This window comes from Colletotrichum gloeosporioides, assembly GCF_011800055.1.
Source record: "Colletotrichum gloeosporioides strain Lc1 chromosome Unknown consensus_70, whole genome shotgun sequence".
Lineage (NCBI taxonomy): Eukaryota > Fungi > Ascomycota > Sordariomycetes > Glomerellales > Glomerellaceae > Colletotrichum > Colletotrichum gloeosporioides.
Window position 1 is genome coordinate 96226 of NW_025544715.1, and position 17712 is coordinate 113937.

General features: G+C 53.7%; 3 protein-coding genes across 3 annotated transcripts; 2 read left to right on the forward strand and 1 right to left on the reverse strand.

Moving 5' to 3' along the window:
* Nucleotides 1–2009: 2009 nt before the first annotated feature.
* Nucleotides 2010–5656, forward strand: GCG54_00010148 (Importin subunit beta-3; the record flags this gene model as incomplete). The annotated part of the gene is made up of 6 exons (XM_045410079.1): nt 2010–2192; nt 2298–2459; nt 2519–2782; nt 2836–3267; nt 3320–5391; nt 5449–5656. 6 exons carry the CDS (start codon nt 2010–2012, stop codon nt 5654–5656), a joined length of 3321 nt encoding a protein of 1106 aa, XP_045260246.1.
* A 4812-nt stretch (nt 5657–10468) lies between these two features.
* GCG54_00010149 (White collar 1 protein) lies at nt 10469–13702 on the forward strand (the record flags this gene model as incomplete). Its single annotated transcript, XM_045410080.1, has 2 exons — nt 10469–13342; nt 13409–13702. 2 exons carry the CDS (start codon nt 10469–10471, stop codon nt 13700–13702), a joined length of 3168 nt encoding a protein of 1055 aa, XP_045260247.1.
* A 1844-nt stretch (nt 13703–15546) lies between these two features.
* On the reverse strand, nt 15547–16935 carry GCG54_00010150 (uncharacterized protein; the record flags this gene model as incomplete). The annotated part of the gene is made up of 1 exon (XM_045410081.1): nt 15547–16935. One exon carries the CDS (start codon nt 16933–16935, stop codon nt 15547–15549), a length of 1389 nt encoding a protein of 462 aa, XP_045260248.1.
* Nucleotides 16936–17712: the final 777 nt, after the last annotated feature.

Sequence of the window (17712 nt, forward strand, 5' to 3'; positions counted from 1 at the left end):
GGTGAGAGGGGCGGCTTGCGAGGGCGTCGTCAGAGGCACCTTAGTTCATTCCCGTTCCCCAGGTGCTTGAACGCCGATAGCTAGGTACGGATACTGGGTTGGATTACCTAGCTTGCCTAGGTACCTAGCAAGCACCTTGGGTAGGCAGGTAGAGCGAGGTGAGGAGAGATAGACAAGCAGCAGGGGCAGCCCACTGGACTATGGGCCATACCTACCTACCCCTCCTTTGACAGGCGAGCGCGGCGGTGACGGTGACGGTGGCGGTGATGATGGTGGCTGGCCAAAGCAGCGACACTGTCACCATCCCCGCTTCTGCTTGATGCCCCATAGTCATGGCGCCGGACCGTCCGCAGCTGGCGTCCGTCCCGGTGCCCCTCCATCCTCCACCCGAATTGTTCTTAAGGTAAGGTACTTACCCATGGGCCTATCCAATGCGAGGCACCTTACATAATGCATACCTAGCAAGGAGGGTAGCAAATCACAAGCCGCCGGGCACGCAAACAACCTGGAGGGCCTTGATGAAGAATCGCCTGCTGATCGACGACGCGCGCTGTTAATTTGTTGCAGCCACATAGGTAGGCAGTAAGTAAGGCAGGCACGTAAGGTAGGACGCAAATTCAGGACATGCCTCAGGACTGGGCTGCACAATGAGCAGGGCGTTGCAAAGTCTCCAGCCATTGAGAGAACCGATTGTCCTAATAATACAAATTGGTGCTTTGGGTGCCTACCTGTTTGTTAGGCATTTGATTGCTACCCAGCAAGTGGGCTCTGCCTGCGTACCCAAGGTACGTAGGTAGGTATGGCAGCTGTCGTGCTACGCCCATCAACATGTGTAGCATCCTGTGGCATACCACGGACGTGCCGGTAAGATTGTTCCCCAGAACGAGACAGGCTGGTCAATGACTATCCATTGTTTGCTGCCCTGCCTCATTAGCCAACGATGAACTACCTATTTACAACGGGACTTGATGTCTAATTACCGGCGGAAAGTACCCAAGGCAATACCGGGTAACATTCACATACATTGACAGCCAGTCAAAAGTCCAACCCACTAACAATTCCAGACCTTGGGGAGCAACCAGTCAAGTAGGCATTGAATGGAACCAAATGACGGATGGCCCGTACCACGGGCTACCGCCAGCCCGCAGACCGATCCACGACCCGACGGGACCTGAGGCGTGTCGGGTTGGACTCCTTTCCCAGCTTGCCAGCTTGGTCCTTGCCTGCCTGGTTACCTATGTAAGTTCCTGGTTTAACAGCGTAGATGTGCCTTATGTAATCAGGTAGCGTATACAAGGCAGGTAAGGTAGGTAGGTAGGGAAGGCACTCGCAAAGCAATGGTAAGGCACCATGGGCCGGCCGTTCAGCAAGTGGAGCGGAGGGACTCAAGAGGTGTGGCGTGTGCGGGCGGGCAGCAGCGTACCTATCTTGCTCCACCACCCAACAGCCCCGCGCAAAATTATTCCATGTCATTTTTGTGTTGCTTTCCCCTCCAAAGACCCGGCTCCAGTCCCTTCAACCATCGTGGGCATTACTGCCTCACTTCATATCTTTGTTGTGACGAGTTCCTTTGTTTTGAGCCACCATAACCACTCCTTCCCTCTTTACACCCTCAACGCATACCATGCTCATTGTCGCCAGTCGCTGCATCCAGTAGTTGACTGTACTTACCCGCAAATTTACTGTCCTCCTCCTTCTATTCCGCCTTCCGACGCGCGCTCGCTTACTTTGGCGCTCTCAAAAGAGATAACCGCCAAAAGACAAGGTTTAAAAAAAATAAAAAAAATAAAATAAAAAATAACCACCGAGCCAGAGCGAGCGAGAGACGCACCCCCCTCCAGAGCCAAACACACGCCAACTCTTATCCCTCCGAGCCTCTCCACATCGCCCTTCGCGCGGTTCTGTCCACCTTCCACCGCCCCGACTGTCTTGGTCTTGGGGCTGGTCATTTTCAGTCTCGAAAAACTTCTTCGACTCGATAGCATTTACCACTGCCACCGGTCGCAATCATGTCCATGTTGCCGCCAGACGTCCACCAGGAGCTAGGACAGCTCCTGCAAGCTCTGCAGAGCCCTGAGAACTCTGTCCGTACGCAAGCGGAGGAGCATCTGCAAAACAACTGGACTACCACCCGTCCCGAGGTTTTGTTGATGGGCCTGGCTGAGCAGATTCAAATCGGTGCTGATACTTCGGTATGTTTTCCTTCTCGCATCTGGGCTCCCCTCACACTCTCTCCACCCCTGCCCCTCTTCTGCCCCTCGCGACGCGACTTCTGGCTAATTTCACCACCACAACAGACACGTTCTTTCGCTGCCGTTATTTTCCGAAGAATCGCCTCCAAGAGCCGCAAAAATGAGCGCGGCGAGCTTGTCGATATGTTCTTGTCCTTGTCCAAGGACCAGGCTGCCGTCATCCGCCAGAAGCTTCTCGAGAGTTTGGGAGGAGACTTCCAACGTGCCGTACGAAATAAAATCAGCGATGCTGTCGCTGAGGTAGCGAGGCAATACACCGAGAACAGTACGTCCCTCACCTCACACTCTACTCACCTCAGACGCCCGCGAGAAGCCCCGCGCTTGGGATTGAACTTGGGCCTAACATCATGGCAGACGATTCCTGGCCCGAACTCCTTGGAGGTCTCTTCCAGCTTAGCATAGCTCCCGACGCCGAGAAGCGCGAAACTGCGTTTCGCGTCTTCTCAACCACACCCGGTGTTATCGAAAAGCAACACGAGGACAACGTTATCGGAGCCTTCCAGAAGGGCTTCAAGGATGAATCTGTTCAGGTATGAAGGACCCTGACGCCCACCATGCAGAACATGAATTGACAGTGGAAAAGGTACGCCTGGCTGCCATGGAGGCCTTTGCCGCCTTCTTCAGAAACCTGGGCAAGAAGGCACAGCCCAAGTTTTACCCTCTCATCCCCGACGTCCTCAACATCCTGCCTCCGATCAAGGACAGCCATGACTCTGAAGACCTCAGCGGCGCCCTCGTCGCCCTCATCGATATGGCCGAGACTGCGCCGAAGATGTTCAAGCCTCTGTTCCATAACTTGGTACAGTTCGCCGTCTCTGTTATTCAGGATAAGGACCTCGACAATCTTTGCCGCCAGAACGCCCTGGAGTTGATGGCGACTTTCGCCGATTACGCGCCATCTCTGTGTCGCAAGGACCCCACATACACGAACGACATGATCACTCAGTGCCTGAGCTTGATGACCGACCTGGGCGAAGATGATGACGACGCTGCTGAATGGCTGGCGTCTGATGATGTGAGCTGCTCCTACTTCCCAGGCTTTGCGCTTAACTATTAACGAATTCTAGCTTGACCAAGAGGAGAGCGACCAAAACCACGTTGCTGGAGAGCAATGCATGGACCGACTGGCCAACAAGCTTGGCGGACAGACAATCCTCGCCCCGACCTTTAACTGGCTTCCTAGAATGATGACCTCTATGGCTTGGAGAGATAGGCATGCGGCCCTTATGGCGATTTCCGCCATCTCTGAGGGCTGTAGAGAGCTCATGATCGGGGAGCTTAGCCAAGTCCTCGATCTTGTTGTTCCTGCGCTCAAGGATCCCCATCCCCGCGTGCGCTGGGCTGGATGCAATGCCTTGGGTCAAATGAGCACGGACTTCGCGCCGAAGATGCAAACGGACTACTACGACCGCGTTCTCAAGGCAATCATCCCCGTCCTCGACTCCCCCGAGGCCCGCGTTAAGTCTCATGCTGCTGCGGCTCTGGTCAACTTCTGTGAGGAGGCCGAGAAGTCCATCCTGGAGCCCTACTTGGATGAGCTGCTCTCTCATCTCTTCCAGCTCCTGCAGAATGAGAAGCGATACGTCCAGGAGCAGGCTTTGTCGACCATTGCGACCATTGCTGATGCCGCGGAGGCCGCTTTCTCCAAGTATTACGACACGCTCATGCCCCTGTTGGTGAATGTTCTGCAGACGGAGAACGAGAAGGAATTCCGTCTTCTTCGCGCCAAGGCTATGGAGTGTGCTACCTTGATCGCTCTGGCTGTTGGCAAGGAGAGACTCGGCCAGGATGCCATGACCCTGGTTCACCTGCTCGCGAACATTCAGGCTAACATTACGGACTCTGATGATCCGCAAGCTCAGTACCTGATGCACTGCTGGGGTCGCATGTGCAGAGTTCTTGGACAAGAGTTCCTGCCCTTCCTGCCCAACGTTATGCCTCCTCTTCTTGAGTTGGCCAGTGCGAAGGCCGACATCCAGCTTCTGGACGACGATGACCAGGTCGAGCAGATCCAACAAGAGGATGGATGGGAGCTTGTTCCACTCAAAGGCAAGATGATCGGCATCCGTACTAGCACTATGGAAGACAAGAATATGGCTATTGAGCTCTTGGTCGTCTACGCCCAGGTACTCGAGGGCAGCTTTGCCCCCTACGTCGCACAGATCATGGAGAAGATCGCTCTGCCAGGCCTGGCTTTCTTCTTTCACGATCCGGTCAGGTTCATCTCTGCCAAGTTGGTACCCCAGCTCCTCAGCTCTTACAAGAAGACGTACGGAAGTCCTTCCCCAGAACTCAGCGGACTGTGGGCTGCCACCGTCGACAAGCTTCTGGAGGTGTTGACCGCCGAGCCTGCTATCGATACTCTGGCCGAAATGTACCAGTGCTTCTACGAGTCAGTCGAGGTAGTTGGCAAGGGCTGTCTTACAACCGATCACCTCTCTCGGTTCATTGACTCTGTTCACTCCGCCATTGAGGATTATAAGGACCGTGTCGCTCAGCGCGCTGAAGACAAGGAGGGTGCGACTGCTGAGGACGCAGAAGATGAAGCTGAGGATGTTCTATTGGCCATTGAGGATGACCAGACGCTCCTTTCAGACATGAACAAGGCTTTCCACGCTATCTTCAAGAACCACGGATCCGCCTTCCTCCCTGCCTGGGAGCGTCTGATCAGCACCTACGAAGGCTTCCTCAAGTCAGATGACCCGACGCAGCGCCAGTGGGGTCTTTGCATTATGGACGACGTTTTGGAATACTGCGGGCCCGAAAGCCAGCGCTACGCCAACTACATCACTCAACCTCTTGTTGACGGCTGCAGGGACTCATCACCGGCTATCCGCCAGGCCGCTGCGTATGGTATTGGTGTGGCTGCTCACCGTGGCGGTGCTCCCTGGGCTCAATTTCTGGGCGGCGCCATGCCTTTCCTCTTCCAAGTCACGCAAGTTCCCGACGCGCGCAGCGAAGACAACGTGTACGCCACGGAAAACGCTTGTGCCGCTATCGCCAAAATTCTACACTACAACGCTAGTTCTGTCCAGGATCCCAATGGCATCGTGACTCAGTGGATCGAGACTCTGCCAGTCACCAACGATGAAGAAGCGGCGCCGTATGCTTATGCCTACTTGGCTGAGCTCATTGACCAGTAAGTGATGAATATATATGAAGCAATTTGGGCATTCGCTAACACAATCACTTTTAGGCAACATCCCGCGGTCATGGGCCAGGCCGGTAAGGTTTTCGTCTTCACCGCTCAGGCATTGGAGGCAGACACCCTCCAGGGGCAAACCGCCAGCCGCGTTGTCACGGCTATCAAGGCGCTCCTCTCCGCGGCGGGCGTGAATCCCGCACCCTTGCTCCAGCAGTTCTCACCCGAAGCCCAACGTACGATTACGGCCTACTTCTCGTAGATCTTCTAGTGGCTTGACTACAGTTGAAGTAGCACACACGAGGCTCAGCATTCCGTGGAAAATGGAGTTGGGGGTTGTTGTACTAGATGGATGTTGAGATGATACCACAGGCACGAAGAAAAGACCCTCTCCGCAGCAACCGTTTTGGACTTTGAATATGTCGAGCCACACAAAACTAGCATGGAAGAAAGAGGCGTCAAGAGCCGAGATATTCTTGGAGGATGAACATGTGTGCGGAAGAAGGCCGGTCTGGGCCGTTCCTTCGTTTTTTCGCCGCCGCCCGATGGTGGCGCACTGTGACGCCGATACGATGATATAAAGGAGAGGTTGTTTTGCAGATAGAAATTCAAGCCGATATGATGAAGCACCGCGAATATGCCAATCTGATTGTGTGCGCGGAAGGGAGCAGCAACATCGGGTCCGGTCATGCTACTATGTTTGACGTGAAACGCGGCTTCGAGGAAACAGTACTGTGATGAAGCTGCCACCCGACGCTGCCAAAGTCGGGAATGGGGCCCCCGAAGTGGCGGCAGCTGGTAGAATTCTGGTCTAAAACATCACGCCGACGAGGTGGCAGGAAATGCTCAGTGATGTCGGATTCGTCCTGCATTGCCACTAGGTGAGGAATGATGAGCCTGGTCAGCCATACGGCTGAGATGCTCTTGATGCCGGACCGACTGCAGACGAGCCACCATTCATTCACCCGGCTATCCATCGACGCGAAATAAGGGACAATGACATCTTTGGCTTCGAATAAGATTTTGATAGTCACTTGCTTCCTGTCTGAGTTCACCGGATGTTCTGTCTTATTTTGTGGGCTTGTATGGGCAAGATGAAGAGTGATTGATTGGCTGGCTGGAGACATCTGGGAACAAGGAGGCGGGAAACCTGACTTGCAAAAAGATGGGCAAATTGAATTGCCATGTTATCTGCTGCAGGGGAGGAGGGTGTGGGGTATTGACGTCTCAGTCTCAACCGCACACTGTAGTCACGGTTGCACACAGGCGCGCTCAGTCAAGCCAACACAGCAACTATGGATACAGCCACCCGCCGAATCTCTTACCTTTTTTTTCCTTTCTCTTTTTTTCCGCCCCCCCTTCCCCTTCCCCCTTCCCTTTTTTCTCATTTCGTGTCAAATCCTTTTCCTTGGTTCTTTCTTTCCGATAGGGCACGGTGTAGCCCAGCTGTCTGGTCTGACACTGACAGGTCCGACCGCCCTCGGGGCCTTCGAGGGAGGGGACTTTGGAGAAGCGCAAGCCCGTTGCACTATTATGTCTACGGGACGGGGGGAAGGGGAGGATTTGTGCTTGGTGTGACGCGACCTTGCATCGATCACGGGGATGGGATTTCGAAGATGGGGATCTGGTGTAACGATGGCAGGCACGTCGATAACTGGTAGCTAGTCGCACAAGAGACACCATCGAGCTCGCGCGGACCCATCTATCTCATCGCGATGGCCGCATAGCATAGCTCCAGGGGTTCAGCCGCGCCCGGGGGGGGACCGACCTACCCATTTCAGGGCCTTCCCTCTCGTCTCTTCTCCTAGTGCCTCCAAGCAATGGCACCTCGTGGGCATGCCCGGATAGCTGGGTCTTTTTTCTCTTCAGGCAAAGGGATGGTAAGGCAGCTCGGGTGCTATCGATGCACGTCCGTTTGGTACGCCTAAGGGGTGGCGCACCTCCCGAGAGCTGCTGCTAGCAGGGCTTCTCTCATCACAAGCGTTTCAGAGACGGCGAACCAACCAAAAAGAAAAGAACGTAAAAAATAAAAATGCAAAGGTGCAGGAAGCTCCCGCTGGGCGTTTCTGCCATTCCGTTTGGCTCGCGGTTGAGTTGAGGAATTGTGCAAGGGAGGGGAAGGGGTTGCACATCGTCCTTGCACATGACTGACAGCTGGACGGTTCGTGGCATTGCCTTTCGTACGTTGCAGAGGCACATCTCGATGACAAGAGACGGTGTAGGTCGGGCAGGAAATCAATCTAGTAGACATCACAACTAGCGGATGATGGGTTTGTTGATCCTTGCTTCTTCCGGAGCCTTATTCGGCTCGTCACATGGCGAGAGAGGGCTAGTTGGCTGGCGCATGGGAATAGGCGCAGGGCACACACACACACACACACACACACACACACACATTTACTTACACTCACAATCACACGTACACACACCACAGCGCAGTCCTCTTTGTCGCGTGATATGTGTGGCTGTCGTAAATCCCTAATGGTCAGGTCTACACATGGCTGTTCATAGGATTTGGAGTCTAAGTGAGGACTGGGCCAACTGGGTGGGTTGCTAAGGCTGGGGACGGCAGGGGGAGGGGTGAGGAGAAACGAGGCATTGGAAGGCGGCTGAGACGAGAAGGCTGCCGGGAGGCTGCTGCGAGTCAGGTAGTCAGCGATCAGTCCGGCAACTCGCGGACGGGCAGATCGCGAGTGTGGGATGGGAAAACGGGGGAATGTTGATATCGGTACGGGTACGGATCTGGGTAGTGCAGAATGCGACAGACGGGAAAGGCAGATGGGACGCCAGGTAGTTAGGTGGTGGGTGCTGGGGGTAACTCACGGTCATGTTTAGCTGGGACAACCGATATCTACTATCTACGTATGCGTTGCCCTCCTGGGGGGGCTGGGAGGAGGTTTACTACGATACCTACCTCACCTTACCTACCGTACCTCAGGAACCTTACGCCTCACAGCACCAAGCGCGGTGGGAAGGATGGGACCAACGGTTCTCTGTCGCCGGCCAGCCGGGGCTGGATGTTTCTTGCTGTGCGGCATTGTTTGTAGTGCGCCCTTGGTTTGGTTTGGTGCGTTGGTGGTGTGCTGTACGGCCAAGGTCTGAAGTTTGGAAGGCCTAGTTGTATGACGAAATGGATTTTCTGGCGTGCCAAAGTGTACTGCCCTTCTTTATTAGCTAAGCCAGAGTATCCGTGGGAGTTGTAGGGGAGCCCCTACTCTCAGCGGTTTCGGCTAGTTATGTGTCGCCTCGGTGGCAATGGGAGAGCCATTTCCAAGGTTTGGGAAATGCTAGCTCCGCTTGCCCGTTCTTTGAAAGACACCTAATAATAAGCCCAAGGCACAGGCTACCTCACAGCGCAGCGTACCTAGGGCAAGGTAAGGTAGCGCGGGCAGTTCAGAGACTCAGGCCATGTCTTGCGGGACACACCTATTCGGGGGCCGTTGATTCCTCACGCATGTTGCCGTACTGGTGCTGGATTTGGGCAGGCGAAGTGGGGGTCTCGGACCGCCCATGGATGGCCCACTCCGAAGCAGTGTAGCCAGCCAGCCAGCCAGCCAGCACAACTTACGGATACCATCTCGCCAGCTACACCTTGCCGTGAGGCACTGTAGAGTAAACCAAGGGCGTTGATATCGCAAGTCGTCGACATTCCGCACCGGGTCAAAGTCTCCTTGCTCGGCTCCACGATATGGCTATCGTACATCGTGCTTCCCTGTTGCCATGCCGTGCTATGCCATGCCATGTCTTGCAGCGCCGATGGATGTGACTCGACCGGACGATTGCACCCTCAAAGGCGTCGCGGCCGGGCTGCAATCCAGTGCTCATCACACCTCAGTAGAGAACAAGACTTGGGCTCCAACACAACATCTAATGCCGCCCGCAGTCGACGGTGCCTGATCCAATGTCCGTTTATTACCTGCAGCAACGAACGAACCAGAGCCCGTGTTCAATATAAATAAAAGTCAAAAAAAAAAAAAAAAAAAAAAAAAAAAAAAAAAANGCCCGTTTTAAAAAAAAAAAAAAAAAAAAAAAAAAAAAAAAAAAAAAAAAAAAAAAATCAATGCCCGGTGCCGAAGGGCTAGGCTAGGTGAGGTAGGTATCCGTAGACAGACATCAGACGTTCCTTGTCTTCTTACGGCCTTGCGCCCCAAGCTCCTCCTCCTCACTCGCTCCTCACTCGCTCTTCACTCGAAGTTGACCGGGAACCTCTCCTAAACCCCAAGGTCTCTCTCTGTCTCTGTGGCTTTCCCGGCCTCCAATCCCCCGGTGGGCGTGGACCACGCAGCGCTGACGGGACCGAGTACTGCGGTACTTCCAAGGCTGCCCTGAAAGGCAAGGCCACCACCAGCGGCAACAGCATCCAAACCTGCAAACCAGGGACACCTCGCCGCTACCTACCTAGGTACCTCCCGTGTGTGGTATTACCATGGGCGGCCCCTCGACTTTCGTGCCGCCCCCAAACCAAATCCCCCTCCTTTACGACCACAACCACCACCACCAACACCACCACTGCTGCCAACAACTCCATCTCCTTCCTCTCCCCGCAGCATCCTATCCTAGATTCTCCACGACTTTCCACCACCGACGGCCTCCGAAACCTCTAGGCCCCGATCATTGACCGCGCCAACGAAACATCCACACCCACACCCGCTGCTTCCATTCAATTTTCCACTCCGACCGGCCAGAATTTGCTGCACCGCATTATTGTTGCCATCGTCGGCCCTCGAAACCTCAGCCACGACCCATGTGAACGACGTCTTTCGCCAGGAGATTGCGTTTTCTCTCCCTCCCCGACTACCTCGTTCGTTCCGACCTCGCCCTCGTCATCCGTAATCCCATTCTCCAGCCTCTCGTTTCGACGAAGCTGCCCTGCTGACGCCGTTACGCCTCCCCGACCGCATGCACAGGTGGCACCATTTGAGCCGGCGCCTCGGGAGAGAAAAGTACAAGGCGGAGGCTGAAATCACCCGCGAAGCCTTGACGACTCACGATCTTAAGACCCACACCGAAGCTGCGAGATAATCAGCACTCTCCGATATCCATCTTGGGGGCGGCAAACACAGATGCACTCGCCATGGAGGCCTACTACGCACAGCTCACTCCCCAGGAGCTGCAGCGACAGATGTCGCGACATTCACAGCAGCATCCGATGCAGCAGCAGGGCCAACCCGGAAGCCATGGATTTCAGCAGATCAGCCAGGGCCACGGACATGGCCATGGTCATGACATGAACATGATGGGCGGAGGCGATTCCCTGGACGATATCATCAATTCCAATCACCACGAACTTCAACGCCGTCGCAGTATACATCAGTCACACCAACCCTTCATATCCCAGAATCAGCCCGGCCAGAACGGAGGCCCTGATCGACGCATGTCAATGATGGAGTTCGGCGCCAGTGATAGTCAACTCGTCAACTACCCCTTCCAGAACCCGGCCATGAACGGCGAGTTCGCCAACATCGCTGGGCAGATGAGCAGCGGCATGGACACAGCTTTGGACAGCGGCATGTCGGGCAACACAGTAGGCATGGGCAACAACGCACCCGGCAATATTTCAATACCTGGCGCGATGGACGGTTACCCAGGTACCGAATCACTCCAGATGTCTCCAACAAATGCCTTCACCACTTTCTCGCCTGACATGATGAATTCGATGATGCCGCCCAACTCCTTTGCTATGCAGGTTCCCTCAATGCCGACGACTACCAGCATGGGCATGTACGGCCAGACTTCGATGGCGAACAACTTTCCAAGCCCCCTCAACACTAGTTCGAATGACATGTCAATGGATATGGCGGGGGTTGATACTCCGGTAACGGCGCCTCAGAGCGCTCTCGAGACGCCGCTAGAGATGGCTACTACCGACGACGACCTTATGAACATGAACCAGCAATATCAAACGCAGCCGGACAAGGATGACAACGGCAACACCAATGCTCGGTCAAATTCTCATGCTGTGAACTTTGGATCAACTGGAACTGGGCCGACACAGACGCCGTCTTCTATATCTAGGGAAATGTCGAATTCGACCAATAATTCTTCACAGTCACCTAATCACAGATCTTCATCCATGGCAACAAGCCAAATTGCTGCTGCGCCTCCCACCGCGTCTACTACGCCAGCCGCGGGACCCGAAACCCCCCGCGCGGAAAGCAAGGAAAAGAACGTCTACTCCAAGAGCGGCTTCGATATGCTGCGAGCATTATGGTATGTCGCGACGAGAAAAAACCCCGAAATTCACCTCGGCGCCGTCGACATGTCTTGCGCCTTTGTTGTATGCGATGTCTCACTCAACGACTGCCCTATCATTTACGTATCCGACAACTTCCAGAACTTGACGGGTTACAGCCGTCATGAAATTGTCGGTCAAAATTGCCGCTTCCTCCAGTCTCCCAACGGCAAGGTCGAGGCTGGTTCGAAGAGAGAATTTGTTGACGATGCTTCCGTCTACAACCTGAAGAAGAAAATCGCAGAGGGTCGAGAGGTCCAGCAGAGCTTGATCAACTACCGCAAGGGTGGCAAGCCTTTCCTCAACCTCCTTACCATGATTCCGATTCCGTGGGATGACCCAAACGAGGTACGATTCTTCGTCGGCTTTCAGATCGATCTGGTCGAGTGCCCCGATGCTATTGCCCAGGGGCAAGAAAATGGCGGTGTCAAGGTCAACTATAAGCACAGCGACATTGGCCAGTATATTTGGACGCCACCCACAGCGAATCATGTCGAGCCAGAGAACGGACAAACACTGGGAATCGACGACGTGTCGACCCTTCTCCAACAATTCAATCCCAAGGGTGTAGTGTCCGACTGGCATAAGCAATCCTGGGACAAGATGTTACTGGAGAATACAGATGATGTGGTTCATGTCCTTTCCTTGAAGGGGCTCTTCATGTATTTGTCGCCCTCTTGCAAGAAGGTTCTGGAGTATGACGGCGCAGAGTTGGTCGGCAATGCGTTGTCGACTATCTGTCATCCCTCTGACATAGTCCCCGTAACCCGCGAGCTGAAGGACGCAACTGCCGGCAACACCGTCAATATCGTCTTCCGGATCAGAAGAAAACAGAGCGGCTACACATGGTTTGAAAGCCATGGCTCGCTCTTCTTTGAGCACGGCAAGGGCAGGAAGTGTATTATCCTGGTCGGAAGGAAGCGACCGGTGTTCGCTCTCAGCCGGCGAGAGTTAGAGGCTCATGGCGGCATTGGCGACAGTGAGCTGTGGACAAAAATTTCCGTATCCGGCATGTTCTTGTTTGTGTCCTCCAACATTCGATCTCTACTCGACAAGCACCCAAGCGATTTGGTGGGCACAAGCATGCAAGAGCTCATGCGTCGTGAGAGCCGTGCCGAGTTCGGCCGTGCTATCGAAAAGGCCAGAAGGGGTAAGATCGTTACCTGCAAACACGAGGTTCATAACAACAGAGGCCAGGTTCTCCAGGCACATACAACCCTGTACCCCGGAGATGCATCATTGGGGCAGAAGCCGACATTTTTGTTGGCTCAAACCAAGCTGTTGAAAGCATCGTCAAGGGCTATCGCACCAGCAGCAACACCGCCAGGAAGCGTCAAGTCGTCGTCTCAAGCACAAGCTATGCAGACAACAGACTTGCAAAAGACCGGTCCAATATCTACGTCTGGTGGCAACACCGTTCCAGGCAATCAAGATGCTGCTCTAGCCGCAGACGACAATATCTTTGATGAGCTGAGGACCACAAAGTGCTCCAGCTGGCAGTTCGAGCTACGTCAAATGGAAAAGGTGAACAGAATCCTTGCAGAAGAGCTTGGCGGCCTGCTCTCCAACAAGAAGAAGAGGAAGCGGAGGAAGGGTGTAGGCAACGTCGTTCGCGACTGTGCCAACTGTCACACCCGCAATACCCCTGAGTGGCGACGCGGCCCGAGCGGCCAACGAGACTTGTGCAACAGCTGTGGTCTACGCTGGGCGAAGCAGGTGAGAAGCGCCGAGCCATCAGTGGCAGACTCACGACCGGAGGGCCACGATATTAATGAGGAATAGGTTGGACGCGTGTCCCCACGCAATTCCTCTAGAGGAGGCGCAAACACGAATGCGGACGCGCTGAGCAAGAAGTCGAACTCCCCGAATCATTCTTCCCAGCTGCAGAACGAGGTAAAAGCCAGTAGCAGCACACCGGCTCGGCCTAGTGACGGATCCTCAGGCAACGCGACGCCTGCTACAAGTGTATCCAAGGGCCACAATACCATGCCTCCACCGAGCAAACCGCTGCTTGAAGGCGGCAGCAAAGGTGGCATGACTTCGATACGTGAGGAGGGAGTCACCGGTCCTGGATAACGCTCGAACAAACTACAACCTTTTACAGCCAAACAACTAATGATTTTGATCGCCTTCCCTCCCCTTCGAGATACCACAATTCTATCGTTTCACGATTCTTTCTAGGTGATGGCTCGGTATACCCAAGAGATGCCTCAAGCCGGCGCCGGTAGGAAAGATTGAAATATTTGGCAGCTTTACGGATGTTATTATTGCAAATTTAAGCCGTTGGATTCACAATATTCAACGCACACGGGGCGCTAGTTTATGTAAGCCGGGAAGCCGCGAGAAGTGGGATGTGTCCATTTTGTTGCCACGCTATATTCTGCTACGCATTTTCGATAGCAATGTTGAGACGCCATTCTGGGCGTAAACTACTTTGCCTTCTTCTTGCCCGCAGGTCAAGATTTTCTCTGGGATGTACATGTGATGGTCTCGCAGGTGCTCATTTGCCATCCGTCTCCTTTTTTCCCCTTTTCGCTTGCAGGCACCTCACGGCGGCGCGACATGATCTGGTTTACCCGAGTGAGGAAGCGTGACTAGAAAAATAAACATCGGCAAAGTATTTTTTGAACGGCCGGCGATTATGGGAGCGGCGGTGGAGGTTGGGTTTACCTTTCTTGTTTCCTATCATTCCGCGAATGGTGCCGCGCAAGGTGTGTGCTAAGGAATATTCGTTGCCCACTCAATAACAGTCTCGGTCGAGGTGTAAGTTCGTTTTGCGCGAAGGAGCCTGCGACTTCGATGCTGGCGATGTAGGATCAAACACCTACGTAGCCTGCTTTGGTGGCTATGAGTGTGCACGACGTAACTGAATGAAATCGTGCCTACTTGTGGCTGGGCGCTGGACATTTGTGATGGCGATGTGGAAAGTAAAAGTTCACTCATGAGATAGATGGGACAGTAAGTTTGTGTGACCGAGGCTGTGATGTCGCCAAGTCGGTTTTGTATTGTTGTATTTCTGTGAGCTGAGCACTGAAACATGAAATACCTCGATTCAGCCTTCGGTATTCCGAGGACCTTTGCCGGACATTTTATGCTTCTCGGCTTATCCTATCCCTCGATGATTCCCTGGGACGCCACAATCCGTGCTGTTGCATCTCTCCTGTCCAGATACCATGTATGTACACCCTTTGCCTAATTGCCGTCTAAGAACAAAATCATGAGGCTACCAAATGAGGAAGGGGGGTATCTCTTTTCCCTAACCATATCAAACGTCCCGATTCGTAACCAAGGCTTGTTGTCATGAACATTGTTCCGATGAAAGGAAACAAACAACGCTGATGCGGCAAGTAAATAAAGAAGAGAGCCATGCCAAACAATGCTAAACATGAACCAGAAAAGAAAGAGAACCAGGAAGAGAGACGGAACGGACTCGCAAAATCTCTCAGATAACGCAGAAAACCCAAATGCTAATAAAAAAAAAGGCACACAGACATAACCCAGAAAGCTGAGATTGTCCGTGGATGCGTATGCCGTAATAAGAAGCATAGCCAAGAACTCGAAATGAAAATGTGCTTGTTGTTGGTATAGCGGTTATTGCTGTTTGCCTGTCATCCAAGTAAGTAATCATCGGCAGTGTCAAAGTGCACGAGGGCCTTATTTCATGCCCCCTCCCTTGTGACGCCGGCCGGTAGATTCTCGAGTCGAGAAAGAGAAGGCAAAAGCCAGCGAAGTCGGGCCGCTTCGCAGCTTGCGTTCCCGATTCATATCCCATTCCTGCATGACATACCAATGTCTAGCAGGCTACCAAGTGCATGTCCCAAATCCCATCGACGCACGACGTCGACGGGCTACCTATTCGAAAGAGGGCGATCCCGGTGCACCTTTCGGCGAGCACACGGTTGCCATGGGTTGTAGTTTGATTACACCTTGGCACCAGAGATGGCTGAGTGCTGTTGGAACGAGCCGAAGCAACCGCCCACAAAACCGTTTGTGGAGGCAAAGGTGGTCTTGCTGGCGCCAAAGGTGCTGGCAGTCTGCAAAAGCGTTTGGTAATCGGACGTGGTGTGCGACTTGGTAGCAGTCACCGACATCGCTGGACCGGTGAACTTTGCCTTTTTGGGGGAAGGAGTCCTCCAGTCGTTGTCAAGGTGAGCGGCGTGAAAATGAGGGGAGGTGACCTTATCCTCAGCGATCGGCGTCATCCGCTTCAGAGTCATGGGTGTAGGGCGACAAGAGGCCCGAGTGGCATGCTTTGCAGCAACCTCCGACAGTTGCTTCTCGAAAGAAGGCTTGCATAAGTCGTGCAAATAGCTGTCCAGATAGTGGACCGAGACGCGGCCAGCCCACTCTTTGTTGCTGAGAAGCTCCGGCTGGGTCCAGACCTCGGAGCACGCCGACTTGAAAGAGTACACTTCAACAGCCCAACCCAACGATAGGCAACGTACAACGTGAGCGGGGAAGCCGTCAGAAGTACCTGACTCATTCGAGTTGCCGTCCCCAGTGACGAGAATGATGACACCTTTGTTGTTAATGTTGTCGACGGCGCAGTTGATCATCAGGTGCTGAAGGTTTTCATCAACCTGATGCTCCTGCATGGGCTCACGGCGTCTCGAATATATGTCGTCAGAATCAGACGTGTTCGAGAACAGCTTCTTGCCATCTTTGGGGATTCGAGGAAGAATGGTCTTCTGGTAGCCGATCTCCTCGGCATCAAAGAAGTACTGAGCCTCAGTCTTGCCGGGAGCCTTAGAGCCAACGATGTGGGAGGCCATGACATGCCTCTCTCGCTGCAATATCTCATGCAGTCTGACGATGTCAAGGCAACCGGGGAGCGGCTCATTGTGGCGCATTCCAAACTTCTTCTTGAGGTCCTGGTAGAAGCTGGTGCTGATGTTGGAGCCGTCGACAAAGATGTACACTCTGTCGTGAGACACTTTGTTGTCGAGCTTGGCACACATTTGTTCGAATCGTTGGTCGTGCGCCTTGAACTGATGCGCAAGGCGGTTCGAAAAAGACTCCTCGAAAGAGACGGGAAGCCTGTGTGCGGTGTGCCTTTCGAAGAGAAAATCTCCAGCAGACACAGAAGTGGCCTTGAGACGAGGTGTGGCGGGCGGCGTGGTGACGTCTGACAAACCAGCACCCCCGTTCAGATCCAACTCCATGTCGACCGGATCGAAATCCCCACGCGACGAGACCGAGTCTGAGTCGCTTGAAGTTGCAGACAGTGGGGGGGAGAGTAGGGGAGAAGTGGCGTTAGTAGCGTTCTGGCCGGCAACCTTGCTCTTAAGCTTGGGAACCTTCCCACCCATGATGTCTCTGACAACGGAGTCTGGGATGTACAGAAGGCGTGAGCTTGGAGAGATGCTCTGACTGGGCACAGGTTGCTGAGTACACGGACTATCGTTATCCGTAGGGGAGGCGGGGTTCTGATGATGATTCAAAAGAGAAAATATCTTTGAAAAATCGCCAAGACAGGGTTTCTCTGACATGATACTAGTGAGGTGCTGGGAATTCAAATTCGTGATATCAGAATTAGCAGGTGGCCGTCTCTGTCGAGGCTTTCTGCGAGAGCTTGTGGACGCCATCGTGCCTTATATCAGGTTCTCGTATGCAGGCTTTGCTAATCATGAACCGCTGTGGTGTCGGGAAAGTAAAGTTCGCAATCTTCTTCTAAGAAAGATGGTTGAGTAGCGAGAGACCCGGGTGAGGTGTGCTAGACGATGAATTGTATGTAGATGGTCCCTGGGAGGAAAAGATTGCTCGTATTGGTAGTCTGCGTTACGGATCCGAGGGAAAAAGTCAAGACAACTTGGATGGAATCTGAGAGATGCCAACCTTGCTTGGTCTTGCCTCGTTGCCTGAACTATAGAAAGAACGCAAAGTGGGGGGAGTCAACGGAAAGCAAGGAAACGCAGACGCAACAACGCCAAAAACCAGATAGATTTGGTGATTCGGGACAGAAGTCGGGTGCCTCTAAAGAGGGATGATGCTTTTGAGGGTGACTGCGAGTGGTTTTTGAAGACGAGGGCAGGAGGCGAAAAAGAGGTGAAAGGAGGAGGTGAAGACGGCAAGTCGAGAACGTCAGC